The sequence below is a fragment of the Macrosteles quadrilineatus genome, unplaced genomic scaffold (genome assembly GCF_028750875.1).
Source record: "Macrosteles quadrilineatus isolate MER2022 unplaced genomic scaffold, UCM_ALF_1.0 Scaffold_1__1_contigs__length_201487025, whole genome shotgun sequence".
In the NCBI taxonomy this organism is placed as follows: Eukaryota; Metazoa; Arthropoda; class Insecta; order Hemiptera; family Cicadellidae; genus Macrosteles; species Macrosteles quadrilineatus.
In genome coordinates, this window is record NW_026542594.1 from 55,102,090 (window position 1) to 55,128,891 (window position 26,802).

At 35.6% G+C, this 26,802-nt stretch overlaps 1 protein-coding gene across 1 annotated transcript in view; it reads right to left on the reverse strand.

The window, feature by feature from the left end:
• Nucleotides 1-26,802, reverse strand: part of LOC128983124 (bromodomain adjacent to zinc finger domain protein 1A) — a 218,572-nt gene that overhangs the window by 15,919 nt on the left and 175,851 nt on the right. Inside the window, exons 21-24 of the mRNA XM_054402292.1 lie at nt 25,942-26,138; nt 9,828-9,941; nt 5,952-6,145; nt 1,823-1,986 (exon numbers count right to left, since the gene is read on the reverse strand). Coding sequence (XP_054258267.1) covers nt 1,823-1,986; nt 5,952-6,145; nt 9,828-9,941; nt 25,942-26,138 — 669 coding nt within the window. The remainder of the gene's footprint in view (nt 1-1,822; nt 1,987-5,951; nt 6,146-9,827; nt 9,942-25,941; nt 26,139-26,802) is intronic.

Below are 26,802 nucleotides of genomic sequence, written 5' to 3' on the forward strand. Positions count from 1 at the left end.
AAATCACAATCTGTAAGTAAACATAAACAATTCAACAAGTAAACAAAATAATAATTTGAACACATGTTAGAAATAAAATGAAAATAAAACATATGTAACAAGACCAAAACATATAAGTTAACTAGCTGTAACCCGCGGGCTTTGCCCCGTTTAACTTCTTAATTTTCAAGATTATCTCGTTCGCATGGCTCAATCACGTCCTGGTTGAAGTTTGTTCGCTACGCTCACTCACCTTTAGGTTGGAGCTCGTTCGCTACGCTCACTCACCTTTAGGTTGGAGCTCGTTCGCTGCGCTCACTTGCCTTCAGGTTAGCTCGTTCGCTACGCTAACTCGCCTCCAGGTTGAAGTTCGTTCGCTACGCTCACTCACCTTTTGGTTGCAAATTAGCTGTTGTCATAAATGTAAAAGAAATAATAGTGCTGCACCCTGTTGGTAATTTTTGTAACTTTAATGCTATTGAACATCACAGAACAGAACCAACTTGTTTAATTGAAACAGCTGTTAAGATTCATTAATTTCATTTCTCATAAGGTTAACATGGGAAACTCCAGAGCCACTGGGGCGGAGCCCGAAAGGATTTTCGAAATAAGAATATGCCTATATGTTAATCGGGAATGTGAGCTATCATCATGCCAAATTTCAGCCCAATCCGAACAGTATTTTTCGCGTTCACTTGTCACAAACATACATCCATACATCCATACATCCATCCATACATCCATACATCCAAACTTTCTCATTTATAATATTAGTAGGATGTAACTAGAACTGCTGGAATACATCTTTAATTGAAGTAAAAAATCCAAAAAAACCAAATTTATATTTTTTTGTTAAGTAATACATTAGATAAATTAATAACGATGATTGATGACAAATATGTGCTTGCATAGCTTTATTTTAAGACAAAAATTATGAAAATCGGGCTGGTAGAAGAGCCAAACAAAATAGAAAAAAAACCAAATTTAACTCCCATAAAAAATGTAAAGGGACGCATTTTTTGCATAACTCAAAATATACGTCAAAATGAATGCTGATGATTGATGGCAAATCTGTGGTGCGTCCATACCTTTAGATTAAGGCCAAAATTATGAAAATCGGTCGGGTAGAAGACCTTTAACCCGACTCGGGAAAAAAACCAATAATTTTTATAGATGGCAATAATTGGTTTACCAGTATGCATAATCTAAACATACAAAACATGTGTTAATAATTTAACAGCTTATTGTTATATTGTTATTTAATTGATTTTTCTTTTGATTAAATGTTGTTGTTAACAATTTGCATTTGTGTTTAAAGTGAGTTCATTATGTTAAGTATGCGATTCTAATGTTGTGTGCTTAATCTGTACCATAAATGTTAGTGAGTAAAGTGGTGTATGGATTTCACAACCATTATTTTACTAGAGGCCGTTGTATTTAACCACAACGGGCTCTGATGCTAGTACATTAGACATTCCATCCCCATGTTAAAGTTGTAGCCAGATTTTTAATAACATTTGTATTAGTTGATGTGAGCCACCTACAGATTGCGCTGATCTAAATTACTGATTTCTGCCGATTACATGATGGTTTTTACCAAGTCAAACAAATGTAATGACTTATTATGAGCTATAGCAACTGTTGTGACCCAGCAACTATGTCAGTAAAAAAAATAAGGTACAAAATAGAGTTTTATACACTAGCACAATCTGTGACTGGCTCACACAACTACATTATTTTTTAGTAAAAAATTGGCGACAGCTGATCCACATAGATGGGATGTCTTCATGATAAAATAAAGAGAAAAAAATTCAAAAGAAATTAACAGAGAAAATTTACTTACTGGTAGATTTCTGTGTCTTCTTTGTTATATGAATAACAATTTTCAAAGATTAAAAGAGCATCTGCCAGGACTTCGCCATTGGTGCTGTACTCCAACATGTTCAGTTTGTGTTTCACAGTTCCAAAGTCCATCGGATGCTTTATAATCTTGTGATAATCCTCCACCTAAACATAAAAATCCTTAAGATTTCAAGAAACCTAAACACAATTGTTCCTAATAACCTTTTAGTAATGATGGCTTTAGGCCTTAGGCCAGGGGTTTTTAAGGATTTTGCAATGGATGGATAGGTTAAACAATATAGATACAATAAAGGTTTTTGAATAAATTAGTGGCAACATGGCGGCCAGTAGTAAGGTGGACAATAAGTGTGGTGCATGTTCAACCAAAGTTACCAATCGTACGGGTGGAATGCATTCTAAGGGCGTTTGTGGAAGATGGTTTCAACTTAAATGCTGTGATATTTCAAGAGAAGAGTGTGTACATTTTGAAGACTTATGTGAAAAGTCGTTTTGGTTCTGCACTTGCTGCAGCAATGAAGTTAGGACAGGGTGTATACTATTTTATTAAAGTGAAATTCCAGGTTTTTTCCAGGTTTTTCCTGGTTTTTCGAAGTTTTTCCAGGTTCCCGCGTCTTTGTTTGGTTCCACTTAAACTATAATCAATTTAAGACTTGCAGCTGAAGTATACAATATAAACTTACATCAAATTTGTTTCAAAGTCCAGTGAGCTAGTGTTGAAAAAGTAATAATCCTTATTATAGTATTCATTTTCATTATCATCATTACTTAAGGCCACGGAAACATCTTCTCTCTCGATAGCAGCAAAATCCTGAATATTATCTTCATTTTTTATGAACACATTATCAACGGCGGCGAAATCCTGAATATATTTCCTGCGGTCGTGTGGTCGCTTCCCACAGTGACATAAACGTCATCACAGTCTTACGTTATCATAGAAAAATCCTGGACGTCTCCCGCGGTATGTATACATCATCGACGTCTCTCGCGATCACGGAAACGTAATCATCGTCATCCACGATCGCGGCAAAATCACGAAAATCTTCCGCGGCCTTGTGGACATCATCATTGACTCCCGCGGTCACGTAAACGTCATCGTCATCGACCGCGATCACGGCAAAATAACGAAAATGTTCCGAGGCTGTGTAGACACCATCATTGACTCCCGCGGTCACGGGAACGTCATCGTTGTCGTCCGCGATCTCGGCAAAATCATGAATATTTCCCGCGGCAGTGTAAACATCATCGTTGATCCCGCGGCCACGTAAACGTCATCGTCGTTGTTCGCGATCTCGGCAAAATCATGAATATTTCCTGCGGCCGTGTAGACATCATCATAGCTTCCCGCAGTCACGGAAACGTCATCGTCCGCGATCTCGGTAAAATCATGAATATTTCCCGCGGCCGTGTCTACTCCCGCGGTCACGGAAACGTCTTCGTCGTCCTCCACGATCTCGCCAAAATAATGAATATTTCCCGTGGCGGTGTAAACATCATCGTTGATCTCGCGGTCACGGAAACGTCATCGTCGTTTCCCGCGGTCACGGAAACCTCATCGTCGTCGGCCGAAATCACGGCAAAATCATGAGCATATCACGCGGCCGTGTAGAAATCATTATCGTCGTCTTTCGCGGTCACGGCAAATCACAAAAATCTTCCGCGGCCGTGTATACATCATCATTGCCTCTCGCAGATATGGAAACGTCATCGCCATCGTCCACGGTCACGGAAACGTCATCGTCGTGGTCCGCGATCTCGGCAAAATCATGAATATTTCCCGCGGCAGTGTATACATCATCGTTGATACCGCGGTCACGTTAACGTCATCGTCGTCTCCCGCGGTCACTGAAACGTCATCATCGTCTCCCGCGGTCACGGAAACGTCATCGTCGTCGGCCGCTATCGCGGCAAAATCATGAGAATTTCACGCGGCCGTGTAGAAATCATCATCGTCATCTTTCGCGGTCACGGCAAATCATGAAAATCTTCCACGGCCGTGTAGACATCATCATTGACTCCAGCGGTTAGGGAAACGTAATCGTCGAAGTACGCGATCGCGGTAAAATCATGAATATTTACCGCAGCCATGTAAACATCATCGTCGTCTCCCACGGTCACGGAATCGTCATCGTTGTCGTCCGCAATCGCGGCAAACCATGAACATTTCCTGCGGACGTGTAGATGTCATTGTCGTATCCCGCGATCACTGAAACGTCATCGTCGTCTCCCGCGGTCATGAAAACGTCATCGTCGTCGCCCGCAATCGCGGCAAGACGTATTTGACGACTACAATCTTCTATCGGGGCTAAAATAAAAATCCCGGCTTTTTCCCGGTTTTTTCCAGGTCCCTTCAAATTCAAGGTTATTTCCCGGTTCTCCCGGTTGGTATACACCCTGTAGGACATGATTGAATAACACAAACAAGCTAAGTTGAACTTAGGCAAGTGTGAGAGTGTTGACATTAAAGTAGTGTTGGATAAAATTGAGAAAATTAACGTGTTTTATTACAATTTAGATAAACATATCAACTTTATTGAGAAATCTAAGGACAACCTAGTCAATCCAGCGAGTTAACAAGTGGTTCTAATGTTTTGAATGAAGAATCAAAAGTTAAGCGATAGGGGTGTGAAAAATTGTTGCGTTGTAGCAGTGAAAAATGTTCGATTTGAAGCAACGATTTGATTCAAAAGATTTTAGATTCGAATCAATGCAACTTGATTCGAAGCAATACAGCTTTTTATTCATAATTGTCAATGGATTGAAATAAAAATAATTAAAATTCTAAATTTACCAAATTTTTTGTGTAATGCAAATTTTTGTTGATGTGGTATTAGACCTATTCATACTTGACATATATGAACATTTTAACTGAAAAAATATTTATTTCAATCATATATTAAGAAGAACCTGTATTGCTGGAAATGTCAGTGAGCTGATTGCCTAGCCTATTTAATAATTTTTTCTTGCAGAATCATATTGTTAAGGCTACTTATTTTATAATATTTATTTTACAAATAAAGATATGTTTTGGTGTAAACAAATAAAAACATTTGTAAGAGTTATACTGAAACTTTCAATTGGTTTATATTGATAAACTGAGAGGATAGAATTAAACCTACAAACTACAAAGGTATACATAGCTTCAGACCTACAAAAATACTAAATTTATCAGTCTAAAACATCAGTCTTGCTAGTTAAGTATGAAGTAAATATTTTTCAGACTTGTGTTATTTTTAGAATGATTTTGGAGTGACTTGTTTTGGCTATGTTTACAGTAGTTAAACATGTCTCAATCTGCTTACACTTAACAAAACTTTTCATAATTTGCAAATTTTTACAAACAAATTAAAAAACAATTAAAGCAATATTTTACACAGTAGAACCCCTTTAATCCGAACTAATTGGGACCGGGGGTAGTTCGGACTATTAGTTCGGATTACAGAACATATTGTTGTTTTTACATAACAATAGCTAGGGAAAGTGAAAAATGCTTTATAAAGTAAAATACAGTGTTTATTTAATACAGTAGTAAACATAGGGAATAAACAGTACTGTACATTACAATTTAAATAATTATGGTTCGTATATCAATAAATACAGTATACAATAAAGAACTACTGTACTGTGTATAGAGTACAGCAATGAGGCGTTCGGATAAGTGGACGTTCGGATAACAGGGGTTTGGATAAAAGAGGTTCAACTGTACCAAAAATTAATTAAAAAAACGCTTCGCAAAGGCATCAACACACTCCTGTATTGTGGGTATTGCATTGACTTTCTGCATGCGTTTTTCGTATCCAGGTACTGATTCCCCCATGAATAAAATAGTTTTTTTACTACCACTGAATCAAATCGGAATTTCGATGCATTTACTATGCATCGCACACCCCTAATAAATTGCAAATGTTTCACAATTCATAAATAAATACTGCTCCGGTTATAAAAAAATAGCGTGTTACTAAAAGTATTGTATCAAAATAGTTTATATCTGAATTTAATGCACTGTTATTCCATGTAGTAGTCCCCGAGCAACCTAGTTATCTTTAATAGTCCCCGAGCAACGGCAGTTTAAAATCCCAGCTTTTTTTCAGACACCCTATAGGTATACATACATCAGCCTTTGTGACAGGTTTGAGGAAGGGCCAAGCATCCTCATGATGCATCAGCTGCTCCAAGATCTCTTGCAGAGTGGCGTTGTCCAAGGGAAGATCCTTGGATGCCGATGTATTGGAGCTTTGTTGCAACAACTCCGCCTCCAGAGAGCGACGTGAACGCCGACGTCCTTCTACTTCCTTCTCCCTATCACCTGAAATGAGATCATGATTCATCGATATCTTTAATGTTAGGAAAAATAATTAATGAATTATCTTGTTGGCCGAGAAGATGTCGTGCTCGTCTGCTAATCTAAGATTGCTGGATAGAACCCACAACCAAAAATATGCAGGATTTGAAAATTGAACTATATAAAAGTAAAAATTGAAGGAATTTATAAAAAACGACTCAATCAGACAAAGTGAAATAATTAATTATCGAATGTAGCCTATACCGTTAAACGATTTGTAAATATAAAATAATATGTAAGAGTGAATAGCCAGTGAAGGGATGAACCATAAGTGTTACAGGGAAAAAATAAAAATAGATAATTGAGAATTAGATAATTGATCAGTGACAGTGACTTGTTAAAATAAAATGAACCTACTCAAGACAGTGTTTATAGAATATAAGATATAGTTTTAAGTTTTTCAACCACACGTGTTTTACAACACATGGTTGAATATTATTTGTAAAAAAAAATGTTTTATGTGAATAAAGATTTTTGAACTGAACTGAACTGAACACCCAAGCAGGTGTCATTCTCGATTTAGATACTATTTTTCACTGAGTAACCAATCTAATTATGCTAAGTAACAAAACATTGACATTATAGTAACAAGACCAGAGTTTGGACTGTTCCCTCACAAAAATAAAAATAAACTAGTGGCTTGTAGGGACATAAGTCCCTAAAGCGCTTAAATGTAAAACAAATTATTGTAAGAATTATATTATCTATGTGTCAGAATATATAATATCCCTGTACAACATATCTTTTGTGGAAAAAAGTGAATAGGGTAGTAATTTATTCAGTTACTAAACAATATTTACTATATTGTATTTATATATATATCCTCAACAGGGTTAAAAAAATAATCATATATATTAAAACGGACAGGGGTTTTTTTTATTAATTATTAACCACTTGACGGATTTTCATGATTTTTGTGTTGAGAGAAAGATAATTTTGAGAACTAGGAAATGTTGAAGCCATTATTTTAGTTTTGGATTCCAGTTTTTTAGAAATTAAGTTTGAATTTTTTTTATCTAGCAGCCGACGCTAACATTCTAAACTAGATTTTGGTATGATATAAATTGCTTAACACAAACAAACAAACACACACAACAACAACGCAACAATGTTTTCAGCTGTAAACATTTGAAGCGTTTTGTGACACAAATTCTGGATTTGGATAAAAATAAAAAGACATAAGTAGAGTTGACTTATTTATAGTATGTGTAATGCCATAATCATTGATACATTCAATTCTTCGATAAGAGAATGACAGATTAATTAAATATACATAGTAAAAACCTAGATAAAATTCCTTAGTAAGAATCCTTTTGTATCTTCTGTTTATTTTAGTGCAATATAATTTGTTTTAACTAACAGCTGGATTGATATAAAAATATTCTATAGAATTATGAGGTTATTTTATTTACTCTATGATTTTGTCATTGATTTTAGGAAATAAGTAAGACCATTGCAAGAAAAAGTATTAATGATAATTGTTTTTGTGTTGATGTCTTAATCCCCATTCCTACAAAAAACAACTATCTAATTTCATATATAGGCTAGTTCAGCGTAAACAAAATGTTCAACAAACAATCATCGTCATTCGGCAGAGCTAGCAAGAGGTTTACTGACTACCACTACTTTCATTTTCCTACAACAGTCAAACAATACGTCTCGATAACGATACGGTAAGTTAAACAAAATAAAGCATTGAATGAATCTATCGAGTTACATTAGTCGATAGTCAACAAGGGAGTCTCGTGATTAGTAAATTATAGGCAGATGATTCTTGAATATAAAGTAGGTACCGGTACAGTGATAGATTTAGTTTGAACTGCCAATCAAAATGAGCTATTATTGCATTATTTTTTTTTCATTTTAATCGGTATTGGTTTTTAGTTTTAGAAACCGATATGTTACTCCAAGGAACATCGACGCATCGTAATCGAATGATACAATCTCATTGGGTCTTGGCAGAAAGATGGGTTACACTTCAGTTGAAACTTCAATCGCGGTGTTGCCAGATGGACAATAATTTTTGTACAACTGTGGTAGTGGCATAATGGTGTAATGATAAATATGGCAACGTCAGCCCTGCAAAACAGCTGTCTAATGGGGAAAACAAAGCAGATGAAGCAAAATGAGCAGTCAGTCAGCAGACCAACTAGGACTAGAAACAACTGAGAGAGAGAGAGAGAGAGAGAGAGAGAGAGAGAGAGAGAGAGAGAGAGAGAGAGAGAGAGAGAGAGAAAGAGAGAGAGGGGGGGAGAGAGCCTAGAGAGAGTGAGAGAGACAGATGTTGCAACAACAAAACATAATGGAATAATCGAATGCAGTGAAATGTAAACGTCAGTTTTGAATGTTTTTACTTTGAAGTGAATTTGAAACTTGCAATTTTAATCTGGTGGCAGAAACATGACAACTACAGTTTAAAGTTGATTTTGTAGCTTAACCTAGAAAGTGGTGATTAAAGGCCAATAGGCTACACCGGCTGCAGTGATATGTGTTTTAATTTTAAATTAATAATTTCATGTGGGATTTTATTTAAAGATAATAGGCTTACTACGATTTTGTTTGAAATTTTTTTCTGCAAAATGCTACAAACTCTCAGACAACTGTGGCAAAAATACTATTCTTTAAGCATTTAAAAATTCCATTATATTAGGTACATGTTTTAACATTCTTCAATTATATTTATAGCTAATTTGCTATAGCCTGCAAAAACAATGTAGGCTGGCATTTTAGAGTTTTTAATAGCAATGAGGTAAAAATGCTACCGCAGCTTAACCCTTCCCGGACGGGCGAAATCGTGACATAGAACGGGGAAAGATTAAAGGAAAAAATAAAAATTAAATTTCCTTATTTGTGTTTTGTTATACAAGTATACATAAAATAAACACAATGGAACACTTCATACTGTCAAAATAATTTTTTACTCGTTTTTAACTATGCGGATATATCCGCTACCCGTCCGCGGATAAGTAGAAAAGCAGCGGATATCCGTCACCCGTCTTTGAAGATATGACCATGACAACGTTAGGCAATAAATAAAGAACAATATGTAGACAGCGTAGTGTTGAGCACGAAAAGTCGAGGGGGGAGCGTAGGAGAGGTGGGTGGTGCGCGGGAGAGGGGGAGGCGCGGAGAGAGGGGGGAGTGCGGGAGAGAGCGCACCCATGGAGAGAGCAGGAAAGTGGCGCCTTGGTACCGTGAAACATCTGGTTACTGCTCAAGCACCTGCCAGTCTGTCTGCAGAAAAGGCGGATATATTCGCTTCCCATCCGGAACATCAAAAACCATAAGCGGATATATCCGCCACCCGTCCTTTATCGCCAAAGAATTAGGCGGATATATCCGTCACCCATCCGTGAAGGGTTAAACCCTGGGCTTAGGACTACTTAACGCGCAACTACTTGACTCGACTAGATACTCGAGTTTTTACTCAAATTATTCGACTCAAATTGAAAAATCACTACTCGCCCACCCCTAGTATCGAGTACAATGAAGCGAAGTATTGAGTATCGGCAATTCTTCGCTACCAATGGTATCGAAGGTATCGAGGTATCGAGAATCGGAATCGGCCCATCCCTACTTTATTGTAAAAGGTTACACCTGTAACAGAAATATTCATAAGACAAAGAAAATTTAATCATAGAATTACCTTCCCAAGAGTTTGTACGCAGTTGCTTGGCGAACTGAGATATCTTGGCAGTGGCTGCCTTGGAACTTCTTCTTCTACTTGTACGCTCTCCATCTGATGAAGGACTTGTCTCCTCTGAACATCACAATCAAGTCATTGACTCAGAATATTGCAAGTAGATTACTGTACTTATCCTAAAGTCTGAAGCATGTTTTGATGTAGGTTTCATGTTGGCTGCGTTTGATTGTGCATATGCCAGCTAAATTTTCTTTCACATTTTAGGGAATATTTTATAATTTGTTCATTTCTCCTTGGTCATAATAAAAGAGTACAAGCAGAAGTTTACAAATTGTTAAGTTGAGTTAAAACAGTTTAAAAGATGGTTAAAACAACTTGGAACACGTAGTAAACAAAAACTTTAACAACTAGACAAATCAAACCCAAAAATTGGCTTTTGCTGATCCGTAAAGATGATTAATCTATAAGAAAAGATGTATCAAGACCAACGTTTATTGAGTCCCATACCGATTTTGAATAATCCATTCTCAATGCTCGATACCAATTAGTGCTGGGTCGGTACTTAACACATTCGCTGCGGCACGTCAAATGGCGGGCATATCCCCAGTGCGGCGCAGCCCTCAGCGTCGAACAAGCCCGATTGCCGCGTGTAATTGGCTTTCCAATTTTGGTCTGACGAATTGCAAATAACGTGCGGTGATGTCCTGCTTTACAACGAGAGTCGACATAGTTCGCTAAACACCCAGAGATAACAGCACTGCTTGGAACGTAGCCGGTCCCATTGGAATTGTATTGCCAAATGGAGGGAAAAAGACGGGACAAAAAGTAGATTTTTGAGATTGCCAGATGGGGATTTTACGGGGAAATTTACTACCAATCTAAGAAACAATTTACAAATTTCCAAAGTTTAGTCTAAGAAACAAACATTTAAATGTACATAAAAAAGTCCAAACACGACTAAACACAAGCGCAAACTAACATAAAGGCAAGCGCGAACTTAAAAATCCGCAAAAAATTTGAGCGCGCCCGAACGAAGGAGCGGCGGCAAAAACAGATTTCTATTGTATTTACAGACCATGCTCAGCAAGTAGTAACGTTCTCCGTCAAACACTAGACTCATACTGGCTGCTTTTGTTTAACAAGGTTGGATGGCTCGGACCCGGGACATGCGCATGCGCAGGACGCTACGTGTGTCCCGAATCCGAGCCACCAACAGCGAATGTGTTAACGTCAAATGTTGGTTCCATAGTTAGAGAATCTACGGCGACATGTCGGTACCAATACCTTCAGTACCAAGTTAATTGGTTATATTTTTATTTACTCAATTACAAAATTCAAATTGTCAACCATGATGATTATTTTTCACTTAAGGCTATTTGAAAGGGCACATTTTTGTTAAATATTATCAATAGTAGTCTATAAGATGATGATTTCAGTGTTAGTTGGTTAAGTTGTCGTCACTATCATCAGCTGATAGAGTGATGCAAACATCAACACCATTTCTCAACCATCTTCAAGCAGATGACAGAATGGAAGCTTAATAAAGACTGGATCAAATAAATTATGTATTATTACACTGCCTTAAAACCAACCTTTCCTTATCTGAGGTTAATTATTAATAACATTAATAGTGATGGGTCGGTACCACTTTTTAAATGTTGGTACCAGTTTCTAACCAAAATCGGTTCTCATATCCGGTACCACATTTTAAATTAGGTTACTTAATTTTTTTTTTTTTTTTATATAGTAAGATAATTTAATATAGATAATTACAAGATAATTACAAATAAATCTAAATTTACAGATATTGCTAAAAATTTTGATTCTTTCAATAAATATGTTGGATGCCTGCTCCATCTTCGAATTCTCGAGCAGATCTCCATTTTTTTCGAGATCTTCTCAGGCACATACTTGTTGCCCTTAAAATTGAGCAAGTCAGTCTCGTTCTGATCCAATTAACTACCAGGCTGTAAGGCTTAACCCATTTTTCTGACAATCTCTCAGCTAGTGCTCTTATTAGTGTTTGAAAATCTTTGCCTAGGATTCCGCAGACTGATGTTATAAAAAAGGAGTGAAAGAGGCATTCCGGCTCTCACAGGCTGAAATATACTTTCTTTTCTTTTCTTCTTCTGCATTTTGTATGACATTGTCATGAGGTTTGGAAGCATATGAGGGAGCATCGGTGTCTACGACACGGATATCAAATAATGCCTCCCTCTGTGTCTCCCATACCCCTCTACATGCCAAGTCAGCTTTAATTGCAGGCCCGTTTGCATTTCTATTCTCTGCTATAAGGGGCTCTTTGATACAATTCCCCCATGCCTGTTCCATAATGTTTCCTAAAGCATCTCTAATTTCATTGTGTCGTTTGATAATAAGGCCACCTATAGGACATGTAAGGGCATGGTCTGTGTTAAATTCTTTCCCACAGCCATCACATTTGGTTGGTAAATGGATCGGTGTCCGACCATATCTCAGTGCCAGGGAATCCCTAAATTCTTGGGGTGACATGTCTAAATTTAATTTCTTCAATGGTACACAGGATAACCAGTTGCTATGTTTTGATTTAGGGTCAGCATTTCGTAGAATTACATTTTGCCTTTGTAGTGAAAAATATTTTAAATTTTCATCGACTCTTGACGATCGATTATCGATAACAAAAATGGCTTAGGAAATTTGTTAAACTAAGTTAATCGGGGCAAAAGCGCAAATTTTTAACTTAATTGTATTCAATTTTTTAAACAAAATATCCCTATTTCAATTTTTTAAACTGATAATTTTAAGGGATTAAGAAAATAAAACTCAGCCCTATTATTAGTAGGCCTACAAAAACACTTTAACAACCAACCAAACACATTCAAATCAAAACAATATATACCATGCCAGAAGTGTTAAATATAGGCCTATATGTTGAAATGATTCAATGCTAAACCAATAAATTTAACATAGGTTACTAACCTTGGAAACAAAAATAGCTTAGGAAATTTGTTAAACTAAGTTAATCGGGGCAAAAGCGCAAATTTTTAAAATTACAGGACTTTTGCAGGCGTGTCGGGTATTGCTAATATTATCGACTCTTGACGATCGATTATCGATACCAAAACCAATGTATAAAATAAGTATTGATACCAATACTAATGGTGGTATCGATAATCGACAAATCTCTATATATAAAGAAGATGTGTGGTAATATAAAGATAAATCTTTGTCAGATGAAACACCTTGTTAGTGAATTTGACCACTGCTAATTTTAAAAAAGTTGTTAATTTTAAACAATTTTTGTTCAGTTTATTTCTCATAATTTTTTCTCATGAGCCTGTAGGGGCAAAATATCAAGTTTCATGTGTTGTGATCTTTCTTTGTTCTTTCAACTACCTGGTACTCTTTTATTAGGTAAGTTAGATTTATAATAATGGGACAGGACAGCTGTTTGAATTATTGCCTCTGCATAAGAATGAAATTTTTCAAAACTTTACTTCAATGGAACTAAAACTATAATGAAATCAAGTTTTGTATGAATATTGGTTTTTGTAGGCCTAAGTACAATATTTTAATTTCAGGGTGCCCATTCTCTCTGACTAACAGTATTCTATTGTCAAGTATAAATTTTACAAGAAACTATATAGTGAAATCGGGCAAGTTTTTGTGAAAATCAAAAATATATTTTTTTTTCTTAGATGAGTTATTATTTTTTAACACTTTCTTTTAAATATAGGATTCAGTCAAGGCCGCACTAGCATACAGGCCGTGCTGCTACTTGTGTGACGTCACAACTGTAGGCGGTCCCGCGGCCGCTACACACACAGGTGCTTATACGTTTGTACTACTGCAGTTAGTTCCCACCATGATTTTAACCATTCAAATGAAGTCGTAATGTAATGCAATTTTGTAGTAATGTTCTATGTTAGTGAAGTGTAGTGATTAGCTAGTTTGTTACACTAAAAGAATTGTTTGTGCAGCGTTAGACATTTATCAGTTAGGCTGCTATTTCTTTCGAGCAGACGTTTTTATATAATTGTTTTCATTATCGGATATGTCCTAGTATTTTTTCATTCCTCATTTTGTATATTTAACCATACGATAGCATAGCAGTTTAATAAATAGTAGGACATATCCGATAATGAAAACAATTATATAAAAACGTCTGCTCGAAAGAAATAGCAGCCTAACTGATAAATGTCTAACGCTGCACAAACAATTCTTTTAGTGTAACAAACTAGCTAATCACTACACTTCACTAACATAGAACATTACTACAAAATTGCATTACATTACGACTTCATTTGAATGGTTAAAATCATGGTGGGAACTAACTGCAGTAGTACAAATTCTTTTTATGTTACAGTATTAAAAACACATGTACCAAACAGTGTTTTATATTGTAAGTAGGCTTATCTAGCTTTAGCTTTTTTGTACGTTTCTTTCCTTCCTCAATTATCCGTTATTTCCCCATTTTACTATAATTATTTAATAAAATATTATAGAATGTAGATAAGCATTTTTTAAACAATAGCTTTAGATCTTTACCACAAGAAGGCACACCTCAAGATTTGTGCCGTCGAGAACATAATACAATACTGACATGAGAACTTTTCTCAGACTTTTACATCTTAAGGGCCGCATTTCCATTTATTTCACCAATTATAACCTTAAAAAATACCTTTAAACCAGTAATCAATGCACTTATAATACGCTTAGAAGGATATTGTAAATTTCAACCATCTATCACGGTAAAATAATAAGAAAGTGACTGTGAATTGAGGAGAGTATTTGCTTATCACTTAACACAAATTTAGATTTACAACAGTTACATTAAAACTGTTTTAATAATTTACTGGTAACCCTCCTATGTAAGTAATTCCAACAACATCATTGTCAGAAATATCAACACTGTCCAACACAAGGTTTGTTCCCCTTCTGGTCCCTCAGTTTCTTCAACATTAAAACCCCCTTATCTTTAATTATTATTATAAAAACCTCCAAATTTTTAGCAGGATGGAGATATTAGGGGTCGCCGGATTTCTACCCCCGGATATTTACCCCCATGAAAAAACGCCTACGTCATTTTGACGTCACGAGGGGCGGGGCTTATACATGGTCGAGAAACAGCCCGCGACTGGAAATCTACCCCCGGACATCTACCCCCAGACATCTACCCCCGGACATCTACCCCCGGACATCTACCCCCGGACATCTACCCCCAGTGGTCAGCTCTGCCACGTATCGGCCAATATTCATTGTTGTAATTGATTTTATTAATTGTTTTATGTAAATCAACGTCTCTTCGGTAAATCATTACCCTCTAATATCTAGTATTAAGCATGTGATATGTCATTGCCTTGTTTAACATTATCTATCTTCCTAATAAAATAAGTTGTAACAGCCCTTTTTCACCCGAACTACTTCACTGATATTTATGATTGAGGTCTAATTTTAAATCTTAAGATTCAGCTCAACGCAAAATGGTGTTTAAAACCATATGTTGATAAAGGGCTTCAAAAGTGTGACCCTTAAGCATTTGATTCATTTCCAGACAGTGATTTAAATGGTTGACAAACTTTCACATACAGTAACAGCTAACAGCGCATGCATGAGCGCGGATCGGAAGTGTTTATCACAAAAGATTGACCAATACGATTTTAATACTATTTAAAGGTTCTTCCAAAAGAAGAGAAACCAGTTAACATTGTAATAATAACTGTTATGACGTACGGTATGGGAAATATTTTATTCATTGAATGATCAACCATATTTTGTAACTAACGCAATAGTCATTATTGCTTTTACACTTATTACTCATCAAAAGAGCTAAATGCTCAAAATTTGTATTACTTCAATCTATTTATCGCAGTTATAAAATGAATTAGCATAAGCCTTGAAAGTAACCGTCAGTGTCGACGGGTTTAACCTAATTCTGTTCTGTATACTACCTTAAAATGCCTCATTTTAACATTTTACTAACAGGAAACCTGCTTATTCACTTCCTATTTGGTATTCTTATGAATGAATCTTTTGAACACTTATTTATGGACATAAGTTGACAAGTTTTGTTTTAAGGCAGGATTTTCCAATAAGACTTTATACATGCTCTGAATATGCGAATGTGCTGCAATGGGGGTATTTAGGCGTATATATATATATATATATATATATATATATATATTAAAAGATGTTAGGCTATGCTTAAAAAATTGAATGTGGCCATTATTTTGAATTTGAATAATTGTCTTATTTTAGGTATTTAAGAGAAAATACTTTAAAATCCTTTATAGTATGGCTACGCATCTAAAATCTTAGAAACTAAATTTTTTTACTACTAGGTGATATGAAAAATTTACCATTATACACCTGACTTTTTATTGATCCTCTTTCTCAATTTAACAGTTTACAACTGAATTGTCTTATTTTAGGTATTTAAGAGAAAATACTTTAAATCCTTTCTTAGTACGCATTTAAATCTTAGAAACTATTTTTTTTACTAGATGATATGAAAAATTTACCATTATACACCTGACTTTTATTGATCCTCTTTCTCAATTTAACAGTTTACAACTGAGTTTTTATTCCTACTAGGCCTACATTGAATAAACCGGAAGGTCACCACAGTTTATTCACTTTATCCTTTAAGAAATGTGTGTAAAAACAATGGTTCAGTACGATGTAACACTTGACCATGTGAAAAGTGCGCAATATTATATTATTTTCATAACTTTTTCATCTCCTGTTTACAGTTGCAGACGATCATTCATGTTTTCACAACCTGACTTAAAAATTGATCTGATGAGTACTCCTCACATTTCACTTTTAAACTGTTACTGTATAGTGTAAAAGTTGGTCAACCATTGGAAGCACCTTCTAGGAATAAATCAAAGGCTTAGGGGTCAACATTTTGAAGCCATAATCGAAATATCCTTTTAATTACCATTTTGTGCTGCGCTAGATCTTAAGCTTTTAAAAGACACCTCAATCGTAAAAATCAGTGAAGTAGGTCGGGTTGAAAAGGACTGTTACAACTTATTGAATTATAAATATGGATAATGTTAAAACAGACATCGACATATCGCATGTTTACTACTGGATATAAGAAGGTAAAGCAATTTATAAAATCAATTATACAACACAATGAATATTGGCCGATACGCGGCAGAGCTGACCAATGGGGGTAGATTTCCGGGGGTAGATGTCCGGAGGTAGATTTCCAGTCGCGGGCTGTTTCTCGAACGTGTATAAGCCCCGCCCCTCGTGACGTCAAAATGACGTAGGCGTTTTTTCATGGGGGTAAATATCCGGGGGTAGAAATCCGCTACCCCGATATTAGCACAACTTATCTGCTAATATTGTCCGAACCTAGCCATTAAATCATCTGTTTAAAATTTTCCCAGTTGCACGTACTTAAAATGTACATCATAAAATAGCATTCCACAATTTCTATTATGTACTGATGGTGTGTGTCCGTGCAAATTGTGTGTCAAGTGTGAGTTTCCCATTCCTTTTTTTTTATTATTTACTGGTTATCCTCGTACCACCACACAACTATTCCACTTCTCCAGTCAAGGAACCAACCCAAAATGAAGAGAAGTACTATTTATCAGCACAAAATTTGTTATTATCAATTAAGCCATCCTGAGTTGTAAAGTTTTGATTTGTATACCTGTAAAATGGAGATGTCCGTTGGAAATAAATAAATAAATAAATCAGTGATTGATGATTTTTCTCATTTCACTAAGTTTATATAGTAGTTTCAAAAGTAAGAACTGATAACGGGAAAGACTTGACTTCAAATTCATTTAAAGAATACTGTACTAAACATGGCATTAGGCATGAATTAACCGCAACATACACCCCACAACAATGTGGTGTAACAGAGCGCATGAATCGTACTTTGCTTGACAAAGTGAGAACTATGTTCGTGGACACAACTCTACCTAAGCACTTATGGGGAGAAGCGATACGGTGTGCTGTATTCCAACTAAATAGATCTCCTACTCGAGCAATTGATGGAAAAGTACCAGCAGAAATTTATCTTGACCACCTTAACCTTGAAAAACTTTCTGTGTTCGGCAGTAAGGCTTGGGTATATAGACTACCCAAAGCAAGCAAAGTTGAGCCTAGAGCCACAGCAATGAGAATGGTAGGCTATGCAGGGGCAGGACATAGGTTATGGAATCCTGAAATTAATGAAATTGTGATATCCAGAGACGTAAGATTTGATGAAAGTGATTATGTATTTAAATTAAATAGACCTTTGATAGTGGAGAACGAAGAAGAAGACAATGATAATCCAGAACCGATCTATGACAGTTCAGAAGATGAAGATACAGTAGACAAAAGTGTGCTATCACCTAGACCTACTACTATACAGAAAATACCATCTCCAACTTGTAGCAAAAGACCAGTTAAAATGCCAAAGCGCTTTGAAGATTACGAAGTATACACAGTCTATTGCCTACTTACATACATGTGATAAAGATCCAGTAACATATAAACAAGCTATACAAGCTGGGATTGAATGGAAAAAGGCTATTGAAACAGAGCTCGAAGCACATAGAAAATTTGAAACATGGACAGTTGCAGATCTACCAGAAAATAAGAAAGCCATTGAAACTAAATGGGTTTTTTGGACAAAAAAATCAGATGGAGTTAAAAAAGCGAGGCTTGTCGCTAAGGGATTTCAAGAAACTAGCTACTCAAATGAACTTTACGCCCCGGTTGCAAAGATGCCTACCGGTGTTAATGAAGGTGTTAATGAAAAAGACAAAGTTTTGAAGCTTAATAAACCTTAATATGGTCTAAAGGAATCACCTCATTGCTGGAACGAATCTTTCGACAGTTTTTCAAAACAGAATGGACTTCAACGATCAAAACATGATGTATGTTTGTACTCTAATGAAGATGTTTGGTTAACACTTTTTGTAGATGACTGTTTGACAACTGATGAAGAAAGTTAAGTCGAAATTTTAGTGAAGAAACTGAAAAATAAGTTTATTGCTAAAGATCTTGGTAATCTGGAACATTTTCTGGGAACCAAAGTGACTCAAAACTGAAGATTGAGTAAAAATAAATCAAGACAAACTAATTGAGAAGATTCTTAAACGTTTCAACATGGAAAACTGCAAAGGTAAAAGTACGCCTATGGAGAGTAATCTACAATTTAACCCTAAAGAGGAGGTTATAACCAATGTACCTTATAGAGAGTTAATTGGCAGTTTGAACTACCTGGCTATGATCTCAAGACCAGATATTTGCTTTTCTGTGTCTTACCTAGGTCGTTTTTTGGACAAACCTAACCTAACTGTGTGGAAAGCTTATTAGATTGAATGTATGGCCTATCTACTAACTATAAATATATCAATCAATTTAATTTATTGTTTACTTTATAGAATACTAAATAAATAACAAATGACATTATTAACAAACGCCTTTATATCAGCAATCAGATTCTTTATCTTTATTTTTAAATGTTTGTACAGTATAAAGAATCTCTTGGTAGCATAACGTGTACCTCTTAACCTCTGCTCTTCGAACTGTCAAATTTAAGTATTTACAGCTGACTGAAATTAATTGATATATTTACACGGTGGGGCACACGGAAGATTTCTCAGGTGCCGTTTGACGTCACTAACTGCTGCGTCTGAAGAAACAGACAATTTTATAATTTTTCTATTATTAAATTAAACTGTCATAACCTAACCAAACTAACCAAACGTGCTGATAATGAAAAAATCTAATGAAGGTTTACTAATCTAAAAAATAGTTTTGTTCATAAAATAAAATTATAAATGCCTAAAATTCAATTTTATAATTTTAAATTTAATTTGATTTAATTTAATTTTTAATTATAAAATTAAACTGTCATAACCTAACCAAACCAACCAAACTTGCTGATATGGAAAAAAAAAATGTTGACAAAAAGTTAGTGCTGCCAGAGGGATTCGAACCCGGTACATTCGGATTGTCAGCCCGCCACGCTAGCCACTACACCACAGAGGCCGACGACTCAATGCCGTATCGTTGCGGTATTGGTGTTCCCTTAAAGTGACGTCAGCAGTTAGTGACGTCAAACGGCACCTGAGAAATCTTCCGTGTGCCGTTTCGTATATTTACATTCTTTCAAAATGTAAACATGGAAAATTTGGAAGCCCATGGGATGTAGCTCAAGGGAAATATGAAAATTAAATTATATAACATTGTATTGTCATCCATTTGTGAGTTATGTTTCAAATTTCAAGTCTCTAGCTCATCGGGAACTTAGTTTAAAATTGATATCAAAATTTGTAGGAAAAGACTAGCGAGCTAATAAAAACAAGCCCATGGGGCGTAGCCCAAATGAAATTTGAAAATTAAATTATATAATATTGCATTGTCATCCATTTGTGAGCTACGTTTCAAGTTTCAAGTCTCTAGCTCATCGGGAAGTATAAAAATTTGCAAGAATGCGAGTTAATAAAAACAAGCCAATGGGGCGTAGCCCAAGGGAAATATGAAAATTAAATGATATAATATAGCATTGTCATCCATTTGTGAGCTATGTTTCAAGTTTCAAGTCTCTAGCTCATCGGGAACTTTGTATAAAATTGATTTCAAAATTTGTACCGGAAAAGAAAGCGAGCTAATAAAAACGTTTTAATAAGAATAACTTTGGGGTCATGCTTTTTTGTCAATTAAGAGTTATGTAACATCTTCACAATGTCCGTTGTAGGTCTACAAGATAAAAATGTAGTTTTATAATAAAGTGAATATTGTAATAATCGTCAGCTTTATTTAGCAACCAAATGAACAGTTTTTCTTTACAAAGGGTGCCGAGTTGTGAAATGCCGGGTTATTGGGAACTAGGGTTAAAAATGAGAACAATAAAATTTTTAAGCTTTTTAACCGCCTTTGTTATTTATATTTATATTACAAGTCAGTATTAAGTCATCAGATACAGTACAACAAATCCTTGGTACGAGTTGCGAATGATTTGACTTGAGTTGGCTTGAGTCCATGTTTAACTCGGACTCAAAAAATCACTAATTTTCTGAGACATGTGATGGCCGAGTTATCCAGACTGCCGGGTTATCGAGTGCCGAGTTTGCGGGACTCTACTGTAGTACCATCAATATTTTTATTCTAATGCCTAAATTGATATTTCTTTAGAGCAGCTGAACCTTTTTTATTGTACGATCTAGCACATAAACTTAAACATGTTGTCTCTCCAGTGAAGTAAGGAAATCAGAAACACTTGCAGTATATATTTAAACATGATTATTAAGGTCTAGTAAGTGGAAAGTCTGTTATAAATCGATCGCTCGATTTAAAAACAAGTTGATATCTATTATATTATTAAAGTGATACAATCAAATTTTATGTAAACGGTTAAGGCCATTTACCAGATAAAAATATAGGCATATGGCATATCAAAATGAAGCGTAGAGTGTGTAGATATGCCGAAAAGTATTGATATGGACGAATTCCCGAAGGGCTCTGTCCCACAGGCTAATTTCCAAAGGGCTACGCCTTGCATGTTTTGGAAGTTAACGTTATTCGATTAATTTAGTGAACAACAGCTGGCCAATGCAATTGACAATATAGTTTGTTTGTTTACATTTTTGTTTAGTTATTTTATTATTTACTTTTATGATCTTAAAAGAGGTGCGGTGAATGGACAGTGAAGCTATTTGTAGCTGTTTGACACAAGTGAGTGATTAAAGGTGTTCGAAACATGATGAATATGAGATTAACACACCATGTATGTTGTTCGTTCCAAGAGGTTGTCACCGATCTTTAACCGGTTGCCATTTCATTGAAAAGTATTACATTAAGTATTAAAGTAATAAAGTCGTCATGAAAGAGAGTGGCAAGTTCAGGTACAACCGTACCCACCTCGGCCACCTTAGGACGTAAAAGGTATTAAAGTTCCATTGCTTTTAACATCCTTTCAGATGATTTTTTTTCACTTGGGCCCTTTAAATGAAATATAAAGTCAAAGTTGATTAAATTAATTTAATGGTGGCTTCTGTACACCCGTGAATCCGCGGGTAGAACCTCTTGTGTTTAATTAAATAGGTGTACAGAATCAAACTGTAAGAACATATTCTGAGTTCTATCAAAATGATTTACAAATCCGGATGGTAATTTTCCCCGCACAAACTTGTAAACATTGACCTATTAATGCGGTTTTTATCTGATACAGGGTGGCGCAGAGAAACGGGAAATTTTGAAATAATCATAATAAACCAAGAAAATTGTACAAAAAAATCTTTAATGGTGAAAATGTGTTGGTCAAGTGTGGAAAATACATAAGAAATGTTGGAAATAGGAATAAAGTAAAAAATCACATTTTTAAAGTCACATCAGTTAAGTGTTGTCTTTTGGGCCTATTCGTTCAATCGATTTTGAAGACTTAGCATTGTGTGACGTAATGTGTCCTCTGGGATGTTGGCGACGGACGTGTTCTTCGATCTGAATCTTGAGCTCAATAAGATTTCTTGGGCTAGTCAGGTACACAACGCTCTTTAGTAGTGATGGGCAGATCCAAGAAAATGTCGGTACCGGATCTTCGGATCCAAATACAGATAAGTTTTTTTTCTTTTTTCAAGGGCGGGTTTTTTAAATAAAATAATTCATATAGCTAGGCAATGTCAAAGACTAACTGTGTCCATATAAAAACACTTAATATGTGCCGTTATTGAAAACAAAGTTATCACAATTCTACGTTGCGCAATGATTATCTGATTATCGATCGTAATTTTGAGGAGATACGAAAGAGACAAACTACCAACTATCGCGTTGTCTTTCTAACACAGCTATTCGTATCGTAATCTACAACGCAGTGCGAGTGCGTGATTGGCTAGTCGCTATGACGACACACGGTTGCCGTGACAACCTACAGTGCGCACTGAGCACTGCGCCTTGTGTGGGAGGGGAGATTATACCAACAAACTATTTCAGGAATTCCATTTTGGGATGGATGAAAGATAAGGAAGAAACAAAAAGTGGTCACATGTGCAAATGTAGTGGGCGAGACAATAAGGCTATAAACGAGTATTGTCGCATCGTTGTTCCTTGTTTGTTTACTTTTTCAGATTCCCTATCAAACGCCCCTATCTGATATCTCTCTCTCTACCCCCTCTCTCTCTAATGATGTACTGATTAAACAGATTATGGTTGACGACTTTTCTACTTATAAGTTTCCCTGCGGTTATTTGAGTTCAATCAATCCCATAACCTTCCATCGTTTATCAAAATAATTAATTAATCTGTTTTGTATTTTATTTCCTTTAAACCAACACCTATTTACCATCTGTATTTTATAAAATAAAATGTTTGTTTATGAGGTTTGACTGGCCACACAATTTTGTACCTATTTTATTTTGTATAAATAAAATAGGTTATTTATCACAGTTACTTTGATGATTATATATATATAATGAATGCTTTTTATTATCAAAATAAGTAATGATTTATTAATATTTGATAATAGGCCTACATGGGTCATTGAATACCATAATGTCATGTAGTTTCCTATTTGTAACTTGCAAATAATAATAATTGATAGTTGATTAGTTAGTCGTGATGGAAAATATCCGCAATAAACCTTTGAACAAAATTGATAGTTAATTCTGGAAAATGAAAAATAGTGAACACATTCATAAACCTGTTGTCAAAACAGCAACGCGGGTGTAAGGGTTTATTGTTTCAGAGGCTAGGGTGTTTCAAGGACAAAGTGTTGGGCCTCCCGCTTAGGGGGGGAGGGGTGGTGGTGAGACAGCAAGAGGGGGAGGAAACTGGTTTTGGCTATTTATTGATTAGTTCACCGACCCTTCTAGACAACAAAATTGAGTGACAGTGTTAAATCATCGTGTTCTATATTTAATTTCTTGTTTAATTTGTGTGTTATTCTATTAATTTTAGTGATTTGGTCTATTCCCTCCTGGCCCCTTGCAAATCGTATTATCAATGCTAAATAATTGTAGTCAATTCAAATTATATTTTTGATTATTCAAATCTCCTACACAAAAAGACAAAAGTCAAACCAGGTATGGAAAAAACCTGCTATTGTAATCCCCGTACCCAGCCATATGGGAAGTGGTGAAAGTCTAGTCCAAATATAGCTCAAAGGTCTCACCCTTCCCTTCCCCCCAACCCCCTACTCAATGTTGCTATTCCGCTCATTTCGAGGTCATTGCTTAACCCCTCCCTCCCTTCTATTGTTTTGCCTTTATAGTGTTTCTATTCTGACTTTTATAAACATAAATTTATTGCTTCCCAAACAAACGTCTCCATGCAGCCATTGACAGATTGGCAGTGTGTGAGGTGGCTCCGTCTTGTTCAAACCAGGTTTGCTATATTTTAATATCTGGAAAAGCATGAAGCCGTGGAGCAAAAAATGCCTCCTTCCAGCATATGAATGTGACGTTAAGATGTGAATAGGGATGGCCAAGTCTCGAAATTTCGGGAAATTTTTGGGAAATTTTAAATCTTGTTACACGAGACGAGATTTCTTTTTGGCCGAGATTTTTACCGAGACGGGAATAAAAAAAAAAACAAAAAATAAAAAACGCCTGCAGAAAGTAAATGCAATACCCGCAATACAGGAGCGTGTTGTAGTTGCGTTTCCTTTGTGAAGGCGTTCTTATTTAAATAATTCTTTAAATGTAAATATTACTTTAATTATTTTAATAATATTACTTCAATAACATTTGAGAAGTTTTGTAAAGTGTAAGCAGTGTGAGAAATGTTTTATTACTATAAAAAGTCAAAACAAGTAACTATTTTATAAAAATTAATATTGCTTTTATTTTATGATTTATTTTATTTTAGGATAAGTTGAACTCTATCCTAACTGATATCACTATGTTTCCTAATCGTAGGCATTTTTAATAAGTTAGGCGTGATTAATAAAAAATGTTATGCTGATGTTTTTAAATAAAAGATTGTAAATATTCTTGCCTATTATCATTATTTTTGTATTTAAACAGTCATCTAACAATGTTACAAAATCAGGTAAACATTTTGAACGTGCATTTCCCGTTGTGTATGAGATTCGTCTCGATCTCGTCTCAAAATTTTATGAGAAATAAAAAATCTCGTCTCGTCTCGAACTAAAAATCCAATCCATCCCTAGATGTGAACTTACAGTGGAACGATATTCATCCTCAAAAAAGTAAGGTCCAATCACACCAAGACAAGGCACTGCAAGCCATACAGTAACTTTGCGACTGTGTAACGGACGTTGATGAAGTTCAGTGGGATTTCGATGAACCCAGTGATGCATGTTCTGCTTATTGACATGTCCATTTAAATGAAAGTGACAGACATTCAAACATTTGCAGCGGTGCACTGTCACCATTTTTGTAGTACGCTCTCACGGCAACTGCACCACTCCACTGTTTCTTCTCAACCAAATGTCCATTACAACTTGGGGTCATAACTTCAGTTTCTCATTCCTACAAAACACGTACTAGTAATGCAAGGTGTACCAACGACTTCAAAATTTCCCGTTTCTCTGCGCCACCCTGTATAATACTAAAAACTCTATAATACAACAATTCTAACAAGACAACAATTCTAATACTTGTAAAGTAAGTTTGTGTAGCCTTTCACCTAATAAATCATTGCAAAGAAATAAAGTCACCACTTCTTTATTGTTTGATATTTACAATGATATCTTAAACGTTTAAATGGTTATGGACGATTTCGTTAGTATACATAATCCCGCACTATGCCTACCGACCACACCCGCCGCCTTCAGTTGTGACGTAGCAGCACGGCCTGTATATCTAGTGCGGCCTTGACTCAGTTTTAAACAATAATACAAAACGTAATTTCTTTTGAGATATATGAGTGCTATATTACAATTTAAATCACAAGAGTTATTTGTTTAAACCATTACCAATATACATCACTGACAGCACTAGAAGTTGTTATTGATATTTATTTGTTATGATATTGGATACTTTAACCTAGACTGTTTACAATAAACATTTTTCATTTTAATGCAATTAGTTTCAAATAAGATTTATTAATACATACTTATAGTATATTACAATATATAAATTTTATCAAACATTTGTAAATTACTTATCAATGAGTATTTTTATAAATATTAGCAAAATTCAAGGACATCTGTAATAACCTTTTTTACTGTTGTTTGGTGGTTTGGGGGGAGGCTGGCCCTTGCGACAACTGTGGCAGTACCAGTTGCCTGTTGGTACCTTACGAAGAGGAGGGTTGATGCAGTCAAAGTGATACTTCTTACTGCATGTCTCACAGGTGATCACTGGACCTTTGGTACGACATACTTTGCACACACCCTGTGGTAATTCTTGTTCTCTGAAAAAAAATCAATGCGTTACATTACAGTAAACTACAAATTGCTAAAAAAAGTGCCTCAAAATAGAGAACATGTTTTACTTTTTTTTAGCCCACTATCTAAAGAGAGCATAGGTATGGGTTGTGTCACAAAACTGTAAACTATTGTTTAAATTAAATTTAAACATTCTTGCATTTAAACTGTAAGGGAGATATAGGTTTTATATTTGTAGATATATGTAAACTAGAGGTTGTAGAGGTTGAATTGTAGATAGTGACCTTGCCAACTAGGAAGCGTGCTGGAGGTGTTTTGGTAAACACTGGGTGCTTTGCACTCAGTAGCTGTCTGGTCAATAAATAGGCCACCTGAGGTAGAGAAAGAGGTCAGTTGCCCGGGGCAAGGTGCCCAGGAGACTAAAAATAGGCTTTACCTTCGTCACTGCAGCTCAAATTCTTGTGGTGTAACTATGTTACGGCCGTTTCGGCATTACAATGCCATCGTCAGACTACAAAAACACAAACTCGGCTGAAGTAGCGTCGTTGAAGTTTAAACACGTAACACATACGAACAATAATATACATTTAAAATATTTACAAAAACCGAACAGGCCTGTCGTACTAACGGGTGACATGTTCCCGTTCCGAGCAAAAACCGACTGGAAGATTTCTATGTCAAGCCCGGTGT